The sequence below is a fragment of the Bactrocera latifrons genome, unplaced genomic scaffold (assembly GCF_001853355.1).
Source record: "Bactrocera latifrons isolate USDA-ARS-PBARC rearing strain unplaced genomic scaffold, ASM185335v1 scaffold_347, whole genome shotgun sequence".
NCBI lineage: Eukaryota > Metazoa > Arthropoda > Insecta > Diptera > Tephritidae > Bactrocera > Bactrocera latifrons.
This window is the reverse complement of record NW_017536987.1, coordinates 229552-245938: the sequence shown is the minus strand read 5'-3', so window position 1 is coordinate 245938 and position 16387 is coordinate 229552. Positions and strand designations below refer to the sequence as shown.

At 35.5% G+C, this 16387-nt stretch overlaps 5 protein-coding genes across 6 annotated transcripts in view; 4 read left to right on the top strand and 1 right to left on the bottom strand.

The window, feature by feature from the left end:
- Positions 1–1407, bottom strand: part of LOC108971543 (protein argonaute-2) — a gene marked incomplete in the record, with an annotated part of 5200 nt that extends 3793 nt beyond the window's left edge. The window contains 3 exon segments of the mRNA XM_018937672.1: positions 1–421; positions 1005–1127; positions 1196–1407. Coding sequence (XP_018793217.1) covers positions 1–421; positions 1005–1127; positions 1196–1211 — 560 coding nt within the window.
- Positions 1408–2740: 1333 nt separating this feature from the next.
- On the top strand, positions 2741–6435 carry LOC108971512 (mucin-5AC-like). Its single transcript, XM_018937626.1, has 4 exons — positions 2741–4244; positions 4873–4910; positions 4975–5623; positions 6159–6435. The coding sequence occupies exons 1-4, from the start codon at positions 2829–2831 to the stop codon at positions 6360–6362; spliced, it is 2307 nt and encodes a 768-aa protein (XP_018793171.1). The 5' UTR covers positions 2741–2828; the 3' UTR covers positions 6363–6435.
- Positions 6436–8387: 1952 nt separating this feature from the next.
- On the top strand, positions 8388–9824 carry LOC108971511 (peritrophin-48-like). Its single transcript, XM_018937625.1, has 2 exons — positions 8388–9143; positions 9618–9824. The coding sequence occupies exons 1-2, from the start codon at positions 8472–8474 to the stop codon at positions 9822–9824; spliced, it is 879 nt and encodes a 292-aa protein (XP_018793170.1). The 5' UTR covers positions 8388–8471.
- Positions 9825–10589: 765 nt separating this feature from the next.
- On the top strand, positions 10590–12395 carry LOC108971531 (probable serine/threonine-protein kinase DDB_G0267686). The gene is made up of 3 exons (XM_018937660.1): positions 10590–10683; positions 10760–11479; positions 12319–12395. Coding segments are annotated over exons 1-3 (753 nt in total). The 5' UTR covers positions 10590–10652; the 3' UTR covers positions 12321–12395.
- A 507-nt stretch (positions 12396–12902) lies between these two features.
- Positions 12903–16130, top strand: LOC108971516. Of its 2 annotated transcripts, none has more exons than XM_018937640.1 (6): positions 12903–14399; positions 14458–14567; positions 14697–14849; positions 14909–15069; positions 15147–15391; positions 15449–16130. In XM_018937640.1, the coding sequence occupies exons 1-6, from the start codon at positions 13079–13081 to the stop codon at positions 15871–15873; spliced, it is 2415 nt and encodes an 804-aa protein (XP_018793185.1). In that variant the 5' UTR covers positions 12903–13078; the 3' UTR covers positions 15874–16130. The 2 variants fall into 2 exon arrangements, with proteins under 2 accessions (XP_018793185.1, XP_018793184.1); XM_018937639.1 differs by having other exon boundaries at positions 14694–14849.
- Positions 16131–16387: the final 257 nt, after the last annotated feature.

Below are 16387 nucleotides of genomic sequence, written 5' to 3'. Positions count from 1 at the left end.
TGTGGGCGGCTTTGCTGCTGCTGTGGTCCTTGTTGGTGATGTGGTCCTTGTTGGTGCTGTGGTCCTTGTTGGTATTGGGAACGTTCCTGCTGTGGGTGGCTTTGCTGCTGCTGTGGCCAAGTTTGCTGGAGACCTTGTTGGTGCTGTGGTTGCGCTTGCTGCCGTTGTGGTTGTTGTTGCTGTTTACGGCTTTGCTGGGGACCTTGTTGGTGCTGTGGTTGCGCTTGCTGCCGTTGTGGTTGTTGTTGCTGTTTACGGCTTTGTTGCTCTTGTTGTTGTGGACGTTGTTCCTGTGGTCTGGTTGGCTGCTGCTGGGGGCGTTGTTGGTGTTGTGGCCGTTTTTGCTGTCTTTGAGTCTGTTGTTGTTGTGAACTTTCCTTCTGTTGTGCTCCCTGCTGTTGTGAACTTTCCTTTTGTCCACCTAGCAATATAATATAATACTAGTATACTTGATATCCTTTTTGCACAGTTAAATGGGATATAACTTCATACAAAAAAAAATCAATTGTTCATATAAAACACTATTTGCACCAATTAAAAAAGGAAAAAAGACGGTAAAAAAATCTCATTTTCGATGTAAAATTCGAAATTGTGTGTTTCATTGATTAAGATCATCCACTTCAAATATAAGTACATATGTCCAACATATAAAGTTTCTGCTATCAGATATAACCCTGTTTTAACCAACATTTACATTTTGTTTCACTCATATTCCATTTTGTAAGGTACAAGGTGTACAATCGTTTAAAAAAATATACATGCAAAAAGGAGATCAAATGCAACATAATTTTTGCATATAGCAAAAATATATATTTTTGATAAATAGACTAATTTTTACTTCAGTTTAAGAATTTTTGAAAAATTATTAAATTAACAAAATTGTATGAGAATAATCAATTATGAGTCATATATTTTGCAAGTGTTTTGATATGAATGTGTTAAAATTCACAATTCGGGGAACTCCAAAAATTACTAATCAAAAATTATGAGCATTTTATATTTACTTTCTTGCGGAGGTGCAGATTGCTTTGGTTGTGATGTGCCTGGTTGTTGGGACTCCAATTGATGCTGCGGATTCTCTTTAGGTTTTTGTTCAGGCTGTCCACCAGCTTCGGACTTTTTATTTTCTGTGGCAGATCGTACATATTATCGCAATTTCACAAGAACAAAGCACACGTATGTATATAAAACTTACTGTTTTTTCTTCCCATTTTCAACAATTTTTTTAAGATGTCAAAGGGTCTTCCTCTATAGACTATTTTTATCTTAGACAAACTGTATCAAATTTAATTATTTTCAGATTTAATTTATAATTTATTGTTATATTACGAGTGTCTCGCGAACGTTTAACGAACACGTAATTTCGGCCTTGTATGTATACCTTCAACTCTTGGAGATGCCATGTGAAAAAATAAGCAATCACCAGATTCTATAGCGCCTGCTACACGTTCAATATTTGTAATGTTAACCGCGATACCGAATGGCGATATTTTGAACGTTTATTATGCAATATTGATGTATCGCTATAAATATTAGCCGATGGAACAAAGCTTTGAAGAAAAAATTAAAAATCGTGCGATTTTTTATTAAAATTGTGTTTTCCATTTATATTTATAGACAAGAATTAACATATTCAAATATCACAATTAAAGACGAATACTGACCCGATAATTTAATGTGTATCATTTAACTGCAATCCATCAATTCTTAACATGGATCACGATCCAAATATCACAATAAATATTAAATATATGACAAATGCTTATGAAATGGAGCGAACCCAACAAGCATGAAATTCGTGAGTATTAGGGTGGTAAAATCATTTTGATTTAAGATTTTCTACAAATATGTTTATTTAAATTATACGTCAATTACCACAGATCCCTTACAATTAACAAAACTTACCGAAACTTTTGGGTATATACGATCGCTCAACACTCTTTTACGTGTACTGTCTTGTATGAGTTATATAATTTTAGGCCGGTCGCGAAACTCTTGGGTAAATGTATATGATCGCTCAACACTATTTTAAGTGTACTACATTGGATGCGTAGAAGAGTGATGAGCGATCCGCAACCGGCATAAAAATACATAACCCTAAAAAGAACGCCTGGCGCTTAACACCTTCCTGGAATTCCAGTTATTATCTTATCTAGACTAGACCACGTCCTGCAGACCATTATCCTACTTTACCTCCAAATAGGGGTATATAAAAAAATTACAACAACTGAAACATCCAGTGCTTCAATTCTATATTCTTCAATGTCAAGTAGCACAAGTACCAAGAGCCAAGGATAATACTAATAAATATTCGACAACCAAAATGTCATAAGCTTGCAAACTTGGAGCAATATTATCGTTGAATGCTACGAAAATTTTGCCTATAAAACATGGAATTGTTTTATTCACATCACCTTAGAATGTATTAGTATTCTCAATGGGTCAATTTAATTAATAATGTCCAATTCGAAATACCATTATATTTATTTAAGACCGCATTTTATTAACAGGTCTTCTACCAAATACCTATACATGCACATACATATGTAAATGGATGCATACATACAGTATCTACCCATATAAATAGGATGAAGTACTTAAGCGTTATCTTACTTGATTTTGATTACATAGAAGCTATATTTGTATTATTCCAAGAAAGCTTTTAAAAAAGCTTGTTTTTAACAAAATTCACTATAAATACAACAAAAGACTCATTTATATCGAAAGTATCCTACAGAAATATTCATATAGTATATATTTTAGTAAACAACTTGACGGTTAGAAGAAGTTCTCTTTCCTTTTGGTAGTCTTTGTATGAAACCAACATCATGATATTGGTAACGCTACTGTTCGTATATATTTTTTCTACTGTGACTGCTCTATCGCAGTCCCAATCAGATGGCTGCCTATATAATCTGCCAATGCCGACAAAGCCTGATCCTGAGGATTGTGTTGGATATTTTGCACTTTACGATAATGAATACATACAACAATATTGTCCACCAGGTGCAAAATACAGCGATGCTTTGAGTTGCTGTATAATAGGGCGTTGCCCCCCATGCAATTGTCAAACAACAACCACAATCTCGTCAGACTCTACAACTTCTGGAAATGATTGTAGCAGTGTCGAGACAACTTTTGCTACTAGCAGCAATACAATAAGCGACTTCACAAACGATTCTACTGAAGAAACCACAGGTTCCTCTTTTGAAGATAGCAGTACTGAATCTCCTCAGTCATCTTCGACAAGTTCGAGTTCAACGGATTATTCCACTGATACTTCTCCCAATAGCGAAGACACAACGAATTTGTCAACTGAAACAACGCTTATTACAAATGCTTCAGATGGCACCACTTCCAAAACAGAGATCTCCAGTGACACGCCAACCAGCGAAGAAACTTCGACAATGACAAGTTCGACCAATGGTCAGCCGGAAACACCTCCAACTGTTTCCACTGATTCCACAACAAATACTGATAACCCCATAACATCACCTGAGCCTCCGGGTGGGAAAACAACTACTAAGGATACCACAACAGATTCAACTCCAGCTGTGACTTCCACAACGGAGATTACTACGGATCTTACAACGACCACTACATCATTAACGCCTACCACAACTGATTCTACTCCAGCTGTATCTTCCTCTACAGGTCAAACAACAACAACTGTCCCAGCGCCTCCATCATGCGAAAACTTGAAAACAGGAACGTTCCTTCCTGATCCAGTTGACTGCAACCGTTATTATGTATGCAGTTATGGACAAGCTATACTGATGCATTGTCCGCCGACACTTTGGTTTGATGTAAAACTAAACGTGTGTAACTATCCTGAAAAAGTAACATGTGATGCGAGTGGTCGTCCTGAAACATCTCCAGATTTTACAACCACAACTACACCCAGTACGCCTACCACAACTGATTCTACTCCAATTGTGACTTCCACAACGGAGAGTTCTACGGATCCTACAACGACCACTACATCATTAACGCCTACCGCAACTGATTCTACTCCAGCTGTATCTTCCTCTACAGGTCAAACAACAACAACTGKCMCAGCRCCWCCATCATGCGMAAACTTGAAAACAGGAACGTTCCTTCCTGATCCAGTTGACTGCAACCGTTATTATGTATGTAGTTATGGACAAGCCATACGAATGCGTTGCCCGTCGACGCTTTGGTTTGATGTAAAGCTAGACGTTTGCAACTACCCAGAAAATGTAACATGTGACACGAATCAGAACTGATGCTGACTTTTGTGAGTATTTGTCGATAGTATGTACATATGTATGTATGTATATCAATAAATTAAAAAATGCTGTAAAGTGTTAAGTAATATTATTATTGGAATAAAATTATTATTTTCTGAACTCTTTAAACTCGAAAATATATATTTATTGTCTGTAAGTACACACTAGCATCATACATACATACATATGCGCATAGCACAGTTTCTACTAGTGCTATGAACTCTATTCAAGATTCCTTGTTGTCGGATATGGATGCCCAGCGATTTTGCATACTCGTATGTATATATAAGTATAAATATAAATAAAAAGAAGAGAGTTATACTCTGAGGAATTTATAATTTAACACTTTTTTGGACGGACTTTTGTTTGTACAACTCCATTCAAAGTTTTATTTTCCAAATTTCGTCCGCTCCCGAACAGAAGATATAATTTCACCAAACTGATAGTAATGATAAGTAATTATGAGCAGATGATAAAGAGAAGAAAATTGATTTTATTAAAAGGTATTGATTGTACATAATAGACATAAATTGAAAACTTCCGATATGATCGACCTTAGGACGTACATAATATATATGTACATATGTAATAAAATTAATGTTCACTCAGGCTCCGCATTCAGTTAATGGAAGTTCGTGAAGTTGAAAAGAATTGTGTTGAGTTAGAATAAGTAGTGCTAAATATTTGAATTGCTACAGATTTCCTAACAATTTTAAATAAAAAGAATACAAATATTAAGAAATAGAGCAAATCGTTGCAATTTTTTGGCTACAAATTTGGATAAATTGGAGAAAATGCGATATCAAATGATTTTAATGGCATTCATTTTAATGTTACTTTACTTACGTGTAACAAACGCAGAAATATTTGAAGAATGTAAAAATGAGCCTGACGATACATTTGTAAAGAGTTCACAGAGTTGTCAAATGTATATATATTGTAATGGTGACGATTCCTATTCAGGAGAATGCGATGAAGGTCAATATTTTGATGGTGATGCTTGTGACGATGCGGAAAATGTTTATTGCTTTTTGGATGACGTTGGCGAGTCAGATCCTGAGGACCCGGAAGAAACTGGGCCAGCTGATACAACGAGACCAACCGCTGCAACAACGACCGAAACTCCACAAATAACCACCAATAATGATTTGAGTACAAGCACTTTAGAACCGATTGTCGTTGCGCCAATGGTAAGAGATCACTGTCCCACGGTCGAGGATCCACAAACAATCGTATTCACGGCGAATACTCAGTCTTGCACAGGCTATTATCTTTGTTATCACGGTCAAGCCATTGAAATGCGTTGTACGGATAATTTACACTTCAATATACATACCGCTAAATGTGATTTTCCCGAAAATGTGCAGTGCATGGTGAGTTTTCAGAAAGACAAATGTACATTATTAAGTTCGTAGCACAATTACCAAGCGCGAATTAAGTTTAATAAGTTTATTACATATATTCATCTAACTAGAACTAAAACTGTACATGGTAGAAAACGATACACACTTTACCACGCAAAAACCTAACTCATCTTTAGCATTTAGCCTAAGGTTCATTAGTTTGAGAAGGTGTTCGAACCCATTTACGCTTCAGAGCTTTGATAAAATCTGATTGGCAGATATAGCAGAGAATTGTTCACACTTCCGGAAACTCCTTCGAGTTCCGGAAGCAGTACAGCGGACGCACACCATAGTCAGGCTATTGCAATGAGACGCCTTGGAGTCTTATTTACAAGCGGTCGTACCAGCAGCTTCTTACAACCAATTATATAAGCTAGTGTATATCATAGTAGTCAACTGTCAGAAGTTATAGTGACCAACAATTTTGACTTTGTTGCTATAGTACATATGTATAAGTATATTAAGAATGTATTTAAACTTAAATTCCCATATTTCATTTATCCAGATCGATCGACCAAATGCGAATAAATGTTTACCACAGGTCACCGACTTCTTTCCGCATCCACAGAAATGTAATTATTTCTATTACTGCATCAAAGGTTTTCTAACGGTGCAGCAATGCCCTTTTTATTACGGATGGGACATTGAAAGGCGTTCTTGTGTGCTTCTTGACCAGGCAAAATGTTTTGAAGGCTCGAGGCGTGCATGAGAAAGGTGGATGCGTAAATGAACTATATATGTATACATAAATGCACATCTACTTATTTCGATATAGATATTAACAATTGCCTTAAATAATAATTTATGAATCTTTAGATTACACATACATATGTATGTAAATAAAAAACTTATTTTCTATGCAAAAGTGGTGAACTAAATACATATATGTCTATATGTAAATAAGACCCAATAGTTTGAATTCGGTTAGATAAAAAAATGAGGAGCATGTAAAGTTAGTGCTTTGAAGGTATTCTGACGCATCGTCAACTATCAGTCATTCCGTTGGTATTTCATTTTAGTAGAGTGGTCGTCACGTTCAATTTATGAGAACATATCGACAATTTCTATTTTGCTATATTGCATTTGCAATCAAAATGAATTTCAATGTTTACGCATACACAGTTGCAGGCATGTGTACATCACTAAAATACATAGGAGACATCAGATAAAAGCCTGTTGATAAGCGCCATCAAAGCTTGTCGTGGAATTCGCGTAAATATTTTTATATATTATATGTACATAGGTGCGCATGTGAGCAAATACTTTGCAGTAAAACAAATAAATTTGCTTTACAATTAGCACGTGCTTCTGGATAAAAATAGTACTAGTCCGAAACAGCCAGATTTGTATGGTGAGTTATTGTATTTCGCTTCAAGAATTTTATAAAATGAAGTATGCGACATAATAGATTAATTTGAAAAGGTTTATGATACTTTATTTGCTTTCATTTCTTAATTTTATTAAACTACAAGGTTATCCTTGACATCTGACCAATACATATGTACACATTTGAAGTATGAAGCAATGCTTACGGCCATCCGGCTCGTGATTTTAGGCGATTGGAGTCAAACTTGGCACCTATACTTAAGATCCCAATATCAGATAAATAGAGAAGTGGATTCGGAGGTATGCGCAAATAGTTGACAAGACACTGGAACATTATCTATGCAATGCCTAGCCTTCACCGTACCAGACGGGTCCAAACTCCAACTTGTGAGACATGGAATCTTTTTTACCAGTGTGGCAGTCACGCGTTTTCCTTTTCAACAAATAAACCAACTACAAGGTTTTGTTTCACAATTGAACTAGATTTCAGTATCGCTTGGAACTACTTCCCTTCGGAATCGGATAATTGACATTGGGGAGGGCATCACAACGTAAACGAAAAACGATTATTCATTTGTAAAAAATAAAGTTAGCTATTTCTACTTGAAGTTCATAATAGTTGTGAAGTGGCCTATGAGGAGATACATGTTTATTTTGTCCTGAATATTACAACCTACTTGAGATTACACAATCAGTAACGGAAGTTCTTGAGAATATAATCAATAAATTTTTACATTTACTCTTTTATACACACATACATGTATTTGTAATATAACTGGCTATACAAACATACATATAAGTATATTAATTTTGAACATCCGCTTAGATCAAGAGCAAATTGCAGAGTGGCTAATTAAAAGTTGCCTCTTTTTACAAATTGTTACAAATTATTACAGTTTACTTATGAACATAATTATATACATATGTATATGACCTACCTTCCGTGCATGGAATCACAGCGGTAAGGCTATTCTTGATATCGATTCTTATACAGGACAGAATCGTCCTCTTCGTAAAGTTCCCACGACAGTCGGTTCTAGGTAACCTGGATTGGAGTCTTTGTTGTTATTCCCATTCCATGGTATAATGTGGGCATGCACACTCTTATAGGTAAATAAACTAAGATTTTTGTAAATTAAAAACATGTCATTGGCCATGTGCAGATAGCATAGGTTTGGATAGATAGCATACTTTCTGCCAATTTATTATTTCTTGTATGTTCATACATATCTACATTTATGAATGTATTTACATACATATATGCATAACCATACCAAAATTGAAGTTTATTGAAATCACACAACACTCTGAAGACAATCTACATACATTATCGAAATGAATGCCTCTGGCACCACTCGCCCATCCGTCAACATGAATTCAAATTGTTTAGTTGTGCCTAACACATCATCCATATAACACAAGATATATTTATACATTTGGGCGATCGGAAAAATATCTAAAATTTTTTTTTTTTTTTATTGAAATAATAGAGATGTCTAGTCGTCGATGGTATCATGAACTCACCGCGTTTTTGATCTGTTCCTTTGTAATCGGTGTTTATAACGACACCTATGAGGCATGCGAAAATAAACCAAATTACGCATTTATAACCAGCAATACGTCTTGTAGACATTACATATACTGTGCTGGTGACGAATCCTATGAGGGCGAATGCGCAGATGGCGATTATTTTAATGAACTATTGCAAACATGTGATCCCGAGCAACTTGTTACCTGCCAGCTTTACAACACAAGCAGCCCCAACCCCAGCTCCATGCAAACGGCACCAACCCAAGCTGCAATGAACACAACAGCCAGTTCAACATTTTCTTCTACAGTAATAGCATCCAGCACGTCAGCACCAATACAGATTACGACCAGCCAGACGAACTCTGATAACACGAGTACCACAAGTGCGTTGAGTGAATCTATTGCAACTTCAGTGGCTCCGCCCGTAACGGAGGGCGCTATAGCCATTATAATATCAACCGAATGTCCGTTAACGGATAATCCAAATCAAATGATTTTCGTGCCACATCCGAAAACTTGCTCAGATTATTTTATTTGTTTTCGCGGCCAACAAATGGCAATGCACTGTTCTTCTATGCTCCATTTTAATTCCAATACCGGCAAATGTGATTATGCGGAGAACGTTCGGTGTCAGGTAAGTGTTTCGGATTTTGGTATATTTAAAATCGCTATTTTAATCGTATTTGTACCATCGTGTAATGGTGGAATACGCTTTACTTCAATGAGTGAAGAAGAAAGGAGGGGTTCAGTGACAATTCCTCCCGTGCCCGGAGTTTTCAGGGTGTCATGGTGCTCTGCAACAATGATTGCAGTTTTTTCCCCCAACAATACACTACAATCATCTTCGGGGCTCAGCTTCCTCTCTACGCTTGGAGACATCAGAGGCCCAGCTGCTCTCCAGCATTTATTCCAGCTTTTTTAAGCTACTTTTCAGTATAATCAACCTCGGTTTCGGTTTTCTCTCTACGGCCCTGATAACAGTAAATAAATGTTTTTCGTAAAATTGTTTTGATTTTCAGTAATTTCGGTTAGCACATGTCTTTTTTACTTTATTGATTATTTTATGTCTGAATTAAATGAAAACTCATTTCATGCATCACCTTTACAGACTGTTTTCAGCAATCCAAGAGAGCAATGCCAGCTACATACGACCGATTTATATCCTCATGAAACGAATTGTAACTACTTCTATTCCTGTCGCAATGGATATCTTTTGCTGCAGCAATGCCCCTTTAAATATGGCTGGGACTTTGAACGACGAGCATGTACGGCGCTTCAGCAAGCAAGTTGTTACAACAGAAGAATAATGCAATGATTTCAAGAAAACGTATTTATAATTTTACGTAATAAAAATGTATCAAAAAATGTTTTCATATTTATGGTATTACGAATTTTAGCGAGTTACATTTATGGGAACATTCGGTGGGTTTTTGGGATGAAAGCGCAAAATTGAATTTGAAGTTTAAATACATACATCAATTGTTGCTAGGTAAGGGACAACAATGGATGATTTCTTAAGTGCGGCCGCCTGCGGTTTAGTGCTTATTCGCCTCCCTTTTCAACCCTTGCAACCAAGGGCCATCATGGGCGATATTAGTCAATAAAAATTTGCACCTACAATTTCGTCAAATTATAAATGTTGTGGATTTTTAAGAGAGAGAAAACCCCGACCGAACGTCGAACGTGAAATTGCTATTAAACGTAATTCAAATGATTTTTGTAAATGTATTTACCACTTGTGTGGTTGTGTGTATAAGTCAGCTATTTAAATATTGAGCGGAAATTAAAATGTCGTAAAGCGCTATTCTCTTGTTTCGATATTACCCCTGATATTATCTTATTTTGAACGAAGTCTTTGGTTTATAGCATAAGGATACTAACACTAATGCACATATATGTATACCATACATACATATTTAAATTTAACCGCTACTGTGCGCTTACACCGTTATATGTACAACTTAATTAATGAAAAAATGTATGTGTGTATGTACGCTTGTAGATACATACATATATCGCAATATCTCTTGGTTGGGGCTCAAAATTGAACATAAAGTTAGAATATTTCACATGGTGCATTGCAAAGCACGCAAATTCACTCACAAAAAAAATTTTTTTACGCATTTAGGAAGTGCCTATAAGAATGTCGTTGGTACTGATGACACCGCTGAAAGGTACAACAAAACATAAGTGCATAAAACTTTACGAGGCTATACATAAAAAATCTTTTACTTTCAATCATTGACACAGTTGCGTACATTTGTTTGGCCTGGACAACAATAATACAACAATCCCAATCATATACGTCAAATTCCATAACACCGCCTAAGAAAGGGCGTCAAAATAATATATGTCGAAACCACACCGCTGGAGAATTCGATAGAAACCCTGATGATTGCCGGTCATTCTACCTGTGTTTGGAAAATGGACAGGCAGTGATGGCGCCCTGCCCGCCGACTATGCTTTTCAATTCCGTCAGTAAACTTTGCGACACCGCCGAAAATGTCAATTGTAACATTACTATACCAAGTAGTGGCAGTAATAACAATAACAATAATAGTAATAATAACGGTAACACTGATGATGATGACAACAGCGAAGCTTTAAGTGCTTCCCGATATTGTGCCTCACTGCAAACTATGCAAAACCGCATCGTTTTCGTTGGCAGCAATAGTAATTGCCAGCAATACTTCATATGTTATTATGGGCAGGCGGTGTTGCAGGAATGTAGTGCCAACCTACACTGGAATAAAAAAATTGATAAGTGCGATTTGCCCGAAAAAGCTGGTTGTGAGATGTGGAACGGCGACGTCGGTATCGGTCAATACACATCCGTAAACGATAATGGTGACCATGCCAATACTGTTGACGAGCTATCAAATGGAAGTGAATATGCTGCACAATCCACAAGTGCTGAATTAATCAATTGTCCAATATATGGACAACATGTATTTCCGCATATGTCGCGTTGTGAGTATTTTATTTACTGTATCAAAGGGCATGCTTCATTGCAGAAATGTCCCTTTTACCACAATTTCGATATTGTGTCGAAAAGCTGTAAATGGCGCACAACCGCCGTTTGTGTTCGAGATTTAAATATTAATTTTAATAAATTAATTGCTAAATAAGCTGCAGCCAGTAACATTTTTCTTATGTATATTATGTGTATGTGTGTACGACTGACAGAATAGAATATAATTTGAAGTTTGAACCGCGACCTAAGGTCTATTGTGTCGTCTACTCCAGCACTCTGATGAGTTCTAGGAACTTGCTAAAGGCCATTGAGATGATGTGATGCCTATCCACATAAATACTCAGGAGTTTCCGTGCGACTTGTAGACGGAAGGTTCATCACGCCTTTAAAACTTGCTATGTTGTAACCTACCAATACCAATTTGGAATGACGCATACCTATGTCTGGCTGACAGTAACAATAGAATACAACAATTATTTATTAGTTTGCATTTCATACAAGTTTACTTGTTTTGAAATTAACTATATGTTTAAGTTAATTTCAAAACAAGTAAACTTGTAAGTATGTAAATATTTGTATATTTATGTGTGAATATCATATGCATACTTGTAATTAAATTCCTGTTCGCTGCATACTCCTATCTGGGTTAGCATTGGATAATCACAGTTAATCAATTGCATAGATAAGACAGCCGTTATAAAAGGGCCTAAGTTTAGGTAACGTTATGTTAGTTATATATATTCTTGCAACTGATCCGTGCCAAACTAATATGTTAGGTGATTCATTAAACAATAAAATAATGGAAGTTATTTAATTTTTATAAATATTGTTTTAGAACCGAAAATATTTAAATTCCTTGCAACCGTTTTTACGGTAACCACTTGGTGCGAGGGATTTTTAAATAGCACGATGACAGCTCCACAAGATTCACAGCGATGTTATGACAAACCTTATGGTTTTAAGATTGCCGACACTACTGACTGCCTTGGATATTTTATCTGTCATGGCGATATGATCATACAACAATATTGTCCACCGGGACAGCGATTTTATGCTTCCTCGCAAATGTGTCAGATTGGAAAATGTCCGCCCTGTGATTGTGAGATTGATTGTAGCAATGTTCCTGATGGCACCCTGTATGGCGACTGTATGCATTGCCGATTCTTCTGGGAATGCGTTAGTGGCCGAGCAGTACATCGCTTTTGTGAGCTTGGTAAGTGGTACGATCGCGCTAAATACGTTTGCAATTATCCAGTCTACGTAAACAACTGTGCAGTTAATCAAGATTAAAAATAAAGTATTTAAATAAAAGAAAACTGTATATAATTATTTGAGTCGATACCTTTTTCCAATTTTCACAAAAATATTCATTAGCATTATTATGTTGTTTGGCAATGTGAGTTATAAGCAATTTTCGTTGGCAATATTGCTCTGTAAAATTATCAAGATTACAACTATTGCCTGCGGAGACTGAATGTTTCTGCCAGCGTCAAACGTCATTTCTCTGAATCCCATCGTTTAGTAAATGTAAACAAAATTAATGTGGCGTAATTACAATAGATTTTAAAAACATAAAACTTGATGAGTGACCCAAAATGAAACAAGAAAATTGTGCTCATAAAGAAACGATAGAATATACGCACACCACTGTGCCTTCATCAATGAGAAGTCCTTATTGGAAGTATTTTGGATTTCCTGCCGATAGTAATAATAAAATTTTGACTCGGCAAAAAATTATATGTACGATATGTGGTGCTGCTATTACATACAACAAAAATACATCTAATCTTCGTACGCATCTTATATCGCGACACCCTGAGACTCTGCATCAAATGCATAATCATCAAAGGCAGCCAAACCCAGGGTGCTCTAGTAGTTGTGACATGACTGATGCTGGCGATTTTAATAGTGTCACTATATTGAACGAAATGGGAAAGGATGAATGTAACTCGGATAAATTACACTTAAATAGAAGTGATAAGGGTGATCCTAATGTCAGTAGTCTATTAAAAATAAGACGTCTAAATACAACGAATGCACAAGAGCTTAAAGTGGAACTAATGGCTTCCCATGGTCTAGTAAGCCATCCGCAGCAAAATGATTATCAACATGAACATACGGTAGATTTCTCAGCTGTTGAAATTAATTGTGGTTCTGATTATCACTCGGTAAGACACGAAAACAAGGAAATCGACAAAGATGAGCATGAAGCGATTACAGAAAATGAAACCAGTTATGAATTTTTAACTTCGGAAACAGAAAATGATTTGAAAAACGATGAAAATATTGAAATTAATTGCTCCAGTGATTTCAATGTTGCGGATATGAACCCCGACGCGATTGCATTAACGGAAGATGAAGCAGTCATAATTGACAATGAGATTTCTCAAAAACCTATGTTTGTATATTGCAATGACTCATTGCCATGCTCAATTGATTTGACAAAAAAATCAAATGGAATAACTCACAACGAACTTCTTGTAAATATGTTGGTGTCTGATTTACTGACGCTTAACGTGCTTCAAGGAGTGGGTTTCAAACAATTACTTAATACGATAGGTTTTGTCAATGTGGATAAAGAGCCAGTTGAGAGCAAAATATTGGCCGATTATTCAAAAATGAAATGTACACTTAAAAAATACATTGCTTTACATTTGTTGCAACAAGATAAACCCTATTCATTCAGTATTGAAAACTTTAAAAATAATGGGGGAACTGACATAATAAGTGTTTATGTAAACTTCCACATTTTCGACGTTGAATATAAATTTGAGAGTATTTTATTAGAAGAAATTGTTTGTAGCAAAAATACAGATTTAATTCGGTCGCTACAAGACTTCGATCTTAGTCGTTGTGCAGCGATTGTAACAACTAACGCAAACAACTCAATTGTTAAGGAATTTGCACTCGCGAATGGTAAGAATTAGTGTTAACATAATTATTATTTAATTTACTTAATGAATTTTTTATTTAGGTATCGAAATAGTACCATGCGTAGGGTCAGTATTAACCCGATGTCTTTCTTTGATCTTCCAACAAGATGTGGTATCTGATTTATTTGAACAAATTTTTGAAATAAGTGAGGTATGAACATTTATTTATGTATATTACAATATGAGTGTGAAATGTCAAAAGTATAACTATTTTTTAATATTTTTAACATTTAAAAATTATATTTAGAAAAACCCTTATATCATTGATGTGTTTTAGAAGAATTTAAACTTATCAATTGTGAGATTATATTGCCCATGGTGGAAACTAAAGCTTCTTCAGGATTTTTTCGATAGTCCTTTAGCGGCAGATGAAAAGTACAAGAAAATGTCATCAGAACTGGGAAGGTTCATTACATATATTAAGCCCTTAAAGGTACATGCATTCGTAGATATCTAATTTTATTTGAATACGAACTTACTCCTTTTAAATAGATTATGTTTGATACAATAAACTCGGAGCAAATGCCGTTCAGCACACTCGTGCGTCCGTTGGTAATGCAACTATTCGATGAACATTTTTTAAAATTCAATACTAATGACAATGCTTGTTTGCAATCAGCGCAAAAAATTGTTAGTACTGAGTTACGTAGTAGGTATGTAAAACAGTTCACAAATATACGCATATATGTATTCAAAAAGTACTCTTTGGTTTTTGAATATTTAATTACAGCATTGCTGGATGTTCATTTTTTTCTGAAGCAGTGCTTTTTGATCCACGATTTCAACAAGATTTCATTCAATCCAGCCCACAGCCAACACTACAGAAACAAACCGATTGTTTTGGCAGTATTCATCGTTCAGAAGTAATACTGTCGGTATATAATCGGTATCCACATTTGCTGAAGCAGTTAAACTTGAAAATAAAACTGGAACAAAATCGCATAGGTGCCTCGTCACAAGCAGTGTCGAAATCATGTTGGTAACCAGAAGAATATGCGTATTTCTTTTAGTAATCTTATTTATATCTTGCAGGTTTACGATCGTTTTTCCAGCGTATTAGCAATCCCGCCGGTGAGACGAATTTTCAAAACATTAACAACACACCTTCCAAACAGTCGCATCCGAAAGTTGCTATGGATTTGGAATTTAATCGATACAAATGTGAACAAACGTTAGATTTGGAACTATGCCCTCTAGTTTGGTGGCAAACACATTCTGAACGCTACAAATGTCTGCATAAAATCGCAAATTATTATTTGAGTGTGCCGTGTTTAACACCACGGTGGCTAACGAGTGGCCAAGAAGAAGTGGAAGTAATCGATAGAAGCCAGTGGTGGCAAAAAAGTAAGTCACTGCAGTATCTCCATACAGCAGAGAAGTGCATATGGTATTTGCGTTACAATCGTAGTATATATAACAAAATGCTGGCCAAATCAACTAAAGAGCGGTCTGCGTGAAAAAGCTGAAGTTGGAAAAACTCGTATCCCAATGAGATATTTCTACATACAATGCGATGTAAACAATAGCTAATAGTGGGTCCTTTTCAACTCACTGACAATTGTCGTAGACATATATTAATATATTTACGGAATAATTTTAATATACATACATATGTATATTGGAGTATGTATCAGAAATGTAAATGTGCTTTATTTTGGCAATTTTGAAAAGCACGGCAAGTTAAGAAAATAATTATTTATGTATTTCAAAGTAACGGTGGTTTCATTTATTCAAACAAATGAATTAAATAATTCTGTAGTATACATATATAAAATTGTTTATTTGATATTTCTTTAATTTTGAAATTTTTATAAGTATATTTTAAATACTTTGTTTACATAGAGGACTGAAAATAATTAAAATTAGTATTCTATATTTGAAATTTGGCTTAATTGGTGTTTTCATCCTTAACAATTATACGGCAGCATCATCCTTAAAAATTCTCACTAAATGTGATACAATTTCAGAAAA